General features: G+C 48.9%; 2 protein-coding genes across 2 annotated transcripts in view; one reads left to right on the plus strand and one right to left on the minus strand.

Moving 5' to 3' along the window:
- LOC144603008 (zinc-binding protein A33-like) overlaps window positions 1-8,033 on the minus strand; it is an 852,507-nt gene that overhangs the window by 593,819 nt on the left and 250,655 nt on the right.
- Window positions 1-8,033, plus strand: part of LOC144602498 (vacuolar protein sorting-associated protein 52 homolog) — a 31,683-nt gene that overhangs the window by 21,414 nt on the left and 2,236 nt on the right. Inside the window, exons 13-14 of the mRNA XM_078415629.1 lie at window positions 2,564-2,682; window positions 7,685-7,808. Coding sequence (XP_078271755.1) covers window positions 2,564-2,682; window positions 7,685-7,808 — 243 coding nt within the window. The remainder of the gene's footprint in view (window positions 1-2,563; window positions 2,683-7,684; window positions 7,809-8,033) is intronic.

Here is an 8,033-nt window from a genome sequence, read left to right on the forward strand (position 1 = left end):
AGGCCATTTCGAACGGAGATGAGGAAAAACCTTTTTCACACAGAAAGTAGTAAATCTGTGGAATTCTCTGCCTAAGAAGGCAGTGGAGGCCAATTCTCTGAATGCATTCAAGAGAGAGCTAGATAGAGCTCTTAAGGATAGCGGAGTCAGGGGGTATGGGCAGAAGGCAGGAACGGGGTACTGATTGAGAATGATCAGCCATGATCACATTGAATAGCGGTGCGTACAGGCTCGAAGGGCCAAATGGCCTCCTCCTGCACCTATTGTCTATTGTCTAGATGCAGGACAAATGTTCCCCATTTTGGGGGAAGTCCAGAATCAGGGGTCACCGTGTAAGAATAAGGAGTCGGCCATTTAGGACTGAGATGAGAGTTGTGAGTCTGTGGAATTCTCTGCCACAGAAGGCAGTGGAGGGCAATTCACTGGATGTTTTCAAGAGAGATTTAGATTTAGCTCAGAGGTAGACACAAAATGCTGGAGTAACTCAGCGGGTCAGGCAGCATCTCGGGAGAGGAGGAGTGGGTGACGTTTCGGATCGAGACCCTTCCTCAGACTGACCCACCTTGATCCGAAACGTCACCCATTCCTTCTCTCCCGAGATGCTGCCTGACCCGCTGAGTTAGTCCAGCACTCTGTGAAACGTCACCTATCTATGTTCTCCACAGATGCTGCCTGACCCGCTGAGTTACTCCAGCACTCTGTGAAACGTCACCTATCCATGTTCTCCACAGATGCTGCCTGACCCGCTGAGTTACTCCAGCATTTTGAGTCCACCTTCGATTTGAACCAACCTCTGTAGTTCTTTCCTATAGATTTAGCTCTTACGGGTAACGGAATCGAGGGATATGGGGAGAAAGTACTGATTGTGGATGATCAGCCATGATCCCAGTGAATGGTGGTGCTGGCTCGAGGGGCCGAATGGCCTCCTCCTGCACCTATTGTCTGTTGTCAATTGTTCCTGCATCTCGCCTGTCCAATCCCGTAAGAATTGGATGAAGGGATTAAAAGTACCATTAGCAAATTTGCAGATGATACAAAGCTGGGTGGTAGTGTGAACTGTGAGGAAGATGCTATGAGGTTGCAGGGTAACTTGGACAGGTTGTGTGAGTGGGCGGATGCATGGCAGATGCAGTTTAATGTGGATAAGTGTGAGGTTATCCACTTTGGTGGTAAGAATAGGAAGGCAGATTATTATCTGAATGGTGTCAAGTTAGGAACGGGGGACGTACAACGAGATCTGGGTGTCCTAGTGCATCAGTCACTGAAAGGAAGCATGCAGGTACAGCAGGCAGTGAAGAAAGCCAATGGAATGTTGGCCTTCATAACAAGAGGAGTTGAGTATAGCAGCAAAGAGGTCCTTCTGCAGTTGTACAGGGCTCTAGTGAGACCGCACCTGGAGTACTGTGTGCAGTTTTGGTCTCCAAATTTGAGGAAGGATATTCTTGCTATTGAGGGCGTGCAGCGTAGGTTTACTAGGTTAATTCCCAGAATGGCGGGACTATCATATGTTGAAAAACTGGAGCGACTAGGCTTGTATACACTGGAATTTAGAAGGATGAGAGGGGATCTTATCGAAACGTATAAGATTATTAAGGGTTGGACACGTTAGAGGCAGGAAACATGTTCCCGATGTTGGGGGAGTCCAGAACCAGGGGCCACACCGTTTAAGAATAAGGGGTAGGCCATTTAGAATTGAGATGAGGAAAAACTTTTTCAGTCAGAGAGTTGTGAATCTGTGGAATTCTCTGCCTCAGAAGGCAGTGGAGGCCAATTCTCTGAATGCATTCAAGAGAGAGCAAGATAGAGCTCTTAAGGATAGCGGAGTCAGGGGGTATGGGGAGAAGGCAGGAAACATAGAAAATAGGTGCAGGAGTAGGCCATTCGGCCCTTCGAACCTGTACGCACCGCCATTCAATATGATCATGGCTGATCATCCAACTCAGTATCCTGTACCTGCCTTCTCTCCATACCCCCCTGATCCCTTTAGCCACAAGGGCCACATCTAACTCCCTCTTAAATATAGCCAATGAACTGGCCTCAACCACCTTCTGTGGCAGAGAATTCCACAGATTCACCACTCTCTGTGTGAAAAAAGACTTTCTCATATCGGTCCTAAAAGACTTCCCCCTTATCCTTAAACTGTGTGACCCCTTGTTCTGGACTTCCCCAACATCGGGAACAATCTTCCCGCATCTAGCCTGTCCAACCCCTTAAGAATTTTGTAAGTTTCGATAACATCCCCCCTCAATCTTCTAAATTCCAGCGAGTACAAGCCGAGTCTATCCAGTCTTTCTTCATATGAAAGTCCTGCCATCCCAGGGATCAATCTGGTGAACCTTCTCTGTACTCCCTCTAAGGCAAGAATGTCTTTCCCCAGATTAGGAGACCAAAACCAGGAACGGGGTACTGATTGTGGATGATCAGCCGTGGTCACATTGCATGGCGGTGCGTACAGGCTCGAAGGGCCGAATGGCCTCCTCCTGCACCTATTGTCTGTTGTCTATAAGAAGTGTTATTTGTCCGTGGAAGACCCTGATCTGTGTGTAATTCCCCTTCCTTTCAGAAACACATGGACACCTACGTTGCAGATTCCTACGACAGTATCGCCGTCTTCCTGTCCATTCACATCATCCTCCGCTTCAAGACCATCATGACCAAACGCAACGTCGCTGCCATGGACAAGTAGGTGAAGGAGAATGTAGAACGCCGTATGGAAACAGCACCTCACATTTGGCTTGGGCAGCTTACACCCCAGTCATTGAAAGTAGGCAATCAGGTGCAGCAGTCAGTGAAGAAAGCCAACGGTATGTTGGCATTCATAGCGAGGGGATTTGAGTATAGGAGCAGGGAGGTTCTGCTGCAGTTGTACAGGGCATTGGTGAGACCGCACCTGGAGTATTGCGTACAGTTTTGGTCTCCTAATCTGAGGAAAGACATTCCTGCCATAGAGGGAGTACAGAGAAGGTTCACCAGATTGATCCCTGGGATGGCGGGACTTTCATATGAAGAAAGACTGGATAGACTCGGCTTGTACTCGCTGGAATTTAGAAGATTGAGGGGCGGATCTTACAGAAACTTACAAAATTCTTAAGGGGTTGGACAGGCTAGATGCAGGAAGATTGTTCCCGATGTTGGGGAAGTCCAGAACAAGGGGTCACAGTTTAAGGATAAGGGGGAAGTCTTTTAGGACTGTTTTTTTTCACACAGAGAGTGGTGAATCTGTGCAATTCTCTGCCACAGAAGGTAGTTGAGGCCAGTTCATTGGCTATATTTAAGAGGGAGTTAGATATGGCCCTTGTGGCTAAAGGGATCAGGGGGTATGGAGAGAAGGCAGGTACGGGATACTGAGTTGGATGATCAGCCATGATCATATTGAATGGCGGTGCGTGCAAGCTCGAAGGGCCGAATGGCCTACTCCTGCACCTATTTTCTATGTTTCTATGAACATTGACTTCTGAAACATAGAAACATACAATACAATACAATACAATACAATACAATATATCTTTATTGTCATTGTACAGGGGTACAACGAGATTGGAAAATAGGTGCAGGAGGAGGCCATTTGGCCCTTCGAGCCAGCACCGCCATTCATTGTGATCATCCACAATGTGATCATCCACCCGTGCCTGCCTTCTCCCCATATCCCTTGATTCCACTAGCCCCTAGAGCTCTATCTAACTCTCTCTTAAATCCATCCAGTGATTTGGCCTCCACTGCCCTCTGTGGCAGAGAATTCCACAGATTCACAACTCTCTGGGTGAAAAAGTTCCTTCTCAGTTTTAAATGGCCTCCCCTTTATTTTTAGACTGTGGTTCTGGACTCCCCCAACATTGGGAACATTTTTCCTGCATCTAGCTTGTCCAGTCCTTTTATAATTTTATATGTTTCTGTAAGATCCCCTCTCATCCTTCTAAACTTCAGTGAATACAGGAATCCAGTGAATAATAGACAATAGACAATAGGTGCAGGAGGTGGCCATTCGGCCCTTCGAGCCAGCACCATCATTCAGTGTGATCATGGCTGATCATTCTCAATCAGTACCCCGTTCCTGCCTTCTCCCCATACCCCCTGACTCCGCTATCCTTAAGAGCTCTAGCTAGCTCTCTCTTGAATGCACTCAGAGATTTGGCCTCCACTGCCTTCTGAGGCAGAGAATTCCACAGATTCACAACTCTCTGATTGAAAAAGTTTTTCCTCACCTCCGTTCTAAATGGCCTACTCAATGGCCCTACTGAAAAAGGGTCTCATAGAAACATAGAAAATAGGTGCAGGAGTAGGCCATTCGGCCCTTCGAGCCTGCACCACCATTCAATATGATCATGGCTGATCATCCAGCTCAGTAACCTGTACCTGCCTTCTCTCCATACCCCCTGATCCCTTTAGCCACAAGGGCCACATCTAACTCCCTCTTAAATATAGCCAATGAACTGGCCTCAACTACCTTCTGTCAGAGAATTCCACAGATTCACCACTCTCTGTGTGAAGAAATGTTTTCTCATCTCGGTCCTAAAAGACTTCCCCCATATCCTTAAGCTGTGACCCCTGGTTCTGGACTTCCCCAACATCGGGAACAATCTTATCATATCATATCATATATATACAGCCGGAAACAGGCCTTTTCGGCCCTCCAAGTCCGTGCCGCCCAGCGATTCCCGTACATTAACACTATCCTACACCCACTAGGGACAATTTTTTTACATTTACCCAGCCAATTAACCTACATACCTGTACGTCTTTGGAGTGTGGGAGGAAACCGAAGATCTCGGAGAAAACCCACGCAGGTCACGGGGAGAACGTACAAACTCCTTACAGTGCAGCACCCGTAGTCAGGATCGAACCTGAGTCTCCGGCGCTGCATTCGCTGTAAAGCAGCAACTCTACCGCTGCGCTACCGTGCCGCCAATCTTCCCGCATCTAGCCTGTCCAACCCCTTAAGAATTTTATATGTTTCTATAAGATCCCCCCTCAGTCTTCTAAATTCCAGCGAGTACAAGCCGAGTCTATCCAGTCTTTCTTCATATGAAAGTCCTGCCATCCCAGGGATCAATCTGGTGAACCTTCTCTGTACCCCCTCTGTGGCAAGAACGTCTATTCCTCAGATTAGGAGACCAAAACTGCACACAATACTCCAGGTGCGGTCTCACCAAGGCCCTGTACAACTGCAGCAGAACCTCCCTGCTCCTAAACTCAAATGCCCTTGCTATGAATGGCAACATACCATTGGCTTTCTTCACTGCCTGCTGCACCTGCACACTTGCTTTCAATGACTGGTGTACCACGACACCCAGGTCCCGTTGCATCTCCCCTTCTCCTAATCGGTCATCATTCAGGTAATACTCTGCTTTCCTGTTCTTGCCGCCAAAGTGGATAACCTCACATGTCGACCCGAAACGTCACCCATTCCTTCTCTCCAGAGACGCTGCCTGTCCCGCTGAGTTACTCCAGCACTTTGTGTCTACCTTCAGTTAAAACCAGCATCTGCTGATCCTTCTTACACATTGACTTCTCCAACTTCAAGTAAACTTTGCGTTCCCTCTCTCTCTCCATCTCTCTGCCTTCCCAGTTCCCCCCACCAGTCTTACTGGCTCTGACTACATTTGATCTCAGTTTGCATTATTGTTAGCTTCTCCCAACTCACACTGATCTATTCTGTGAATTTGAGGAAGGATATTCTTGCTATGGAGGGCGTGCAGCGTAGGTTCACTAGGTTGATTCCCGGAATGGCGGGACTGTCGTATGTTGAAAGGCTGGAGCAATTAGGCTTGTATACACTGGGATTTAGAAGGATGAGAGGGGATCTTATTGAAATGTATAAGATAATTAGGGGATTGGACACATTAGAGGCAGGAAACATGTTCCCAATGTTGGCGGAGTCCAGAACAAGGGGCCACAGTTTAAGAATAAGGGGTCGGCCATTTAGAGCGGAGATGAGGAAGAACTTTTTCAGTCAGAGAGTGGTGAAGGTGTGGAATTCTCTGCCTCAGAAGGCAGTGGAGGCCAGTTCGTTGGATGCTTTCAAGAGAGAGCTGGATAGAGCTCTTAAGGATAGCGGAGTGAGGGGGTATGGGGAGAAGGCAGGAACGGGGTACTGATTGAGAGTGATCAGCCATGATCGCATTGAATGGCGGTGCGTACAGGCTCGAAGGGCTGAATGGCCTCCTTCTGCACCTATTGTCTATTGTCTATTCTACGTTTTCCTTCATCTCCACTCCCTTAGTCCTTTTTTCAAACCTTACACTTGCTTATCTATGTATCTCCCTCTCCCCTGACGTCAGTCTTCAGAAGGGTGGGTGTCGGCAGGAACTGCAGATGCTGGTTTAAACCGAAGATGGACACAGAGTGCTGGAGTAACTCAGCGGGTCAGGCAGCATCTGTGGAGAACGTGGATAGGTGACGTTTCACAGAGTGCTGGAGTATCTCAGCGGGTCAGGCAGCATCTCTGGAGAGAAGGAATGGGTGACGTTTCGGGTCGAGACCTTTCTTCAGACTTGTCCATGTTCTCCACAGATGCTGCCTGACCCGCTGAGTTACTCCAGCACTCTGTAAAACGTCACCTATCCATGTTCTCCACAGATGCTGCCCGACCCGCTGAGTTACAACAGCACTCTGTGAAACGTCACCTGTCCATGTTCTCCACAGATGCTGCCTGACCCGTGTCATCTTTTGCGTCCACTCCTTACACCGTTTAGTTTAATTTAATTTAGAGATGCGGAGTGGAAACAGGCCCTTCGGCCCACCGAGTCCGTGCTGACCGGCGATCCCCGCACACTAACACTATCCCACACGCACTAGGAGACAATTTACATTTTATACCAAGCCAATTAACCTACAAACCTGCACGTCTTTGGAGTGTGGGAGGAAACCGGAGCGCCCGGAGAAAACCCACGTGGTCACGGGGAGAACGTACAGGCAGCGCCCGTAGTCGGGATGGAACCCGGGTCTCCGGCGCTGCATTCGCTGTAAGGCGGCAACTCTACCGCTGCGCCACCGTGACCGCCCCTAGTTCTAGTTGTTTAAGAGTATTTGTTGAGATAATTGGGTGATGTTGTGTTATGGTTCCATGGGGAGGAGTTTGTTTAAGAGCATCTGTTGTTCTTGTAGTTATCTGTTGTTGCGTGTTATTGTAAATACTCGACTGAATGTAGACAATAGACAATAGGTGCAGGAGGAGGCCATTCGGCCCTTCGAGCCTGTACGCACCGCCATTCAATGTGATCGCGGCTGATCATTCTCAATCAGTACCCCGTTCCTGCCTTCTCCCCATACCCCCTGACTCCGCTATCCTTAAGAGCTCTATCCAGCTCTCTCTTGAATGCATTCAGAGAATTGGCCTCCACTGCCTTCTGAGGCAGAGAATTCCACAGATTCACAACTCTCTGACTGAAAAGGAGTTTTTCCTCATCTCCGTTCTAAATGGCCGACCCCTTATTCTTAAACTGTGTGGCCCCTGGTTCTGGACTCCCCCAACATTGGGAACATGTTTCCTGCCTCTAACGTGTCCAACCCCTTAATAATCTTACACGTTTCGATAAGATCCCCTCTCATCCTTCTAAATTCCAGTGTGTACAAGCCTAGTCGCTCCAGTCTTTCAACATATGACAGTCCCGCCATTCCGGGAAATGTATTTTGGGGTAAAGGTAAGAGAGGGCGAGGTTGGTAATGGGTGCGTGTGTCTCCCCAGGTACTGGGACACCCTGCTGGAGATCCTGTGGCCCAGGTTCGAGTTCATCCTGGAGCTCAACACCCAGAGCATTCGCACCACCGACCCACAGAAACTGGGTGCCCTCGACACCAGGCCCCACTACGTAAGGCCAACGCAGTGCACGTACACACACACACACGCACACACCAGGCCCCACTACGTAAGGCCAACGCAGTGCACGTACACACACACACGCACGCACGCACGCACACGCACATACACACACGCACACACCAGGCCCCACTACGTAAGGCCAACGCAGTGCATGTACACACACACACACACACACACACGCACACGCACACACACGAACACACCAGGCCCCACT

This window comes from Rhinoraja longicauda, chromosome 19 (assembly GCF_053455715.1).
Source record: "Rhinoraja longicauda isolate Sanriku21f chromosome 19, sRhiLon1.1, whole genome shotgun sequence".
Classification (NCBI taxonomy): domain Eukaryota; kingdom Metazoa; phylum Chordata; class Chondrichthyes; order Rajiformes; family Arhynchobatidae; genus Rhinoraja; species Rhinoraja longicauda.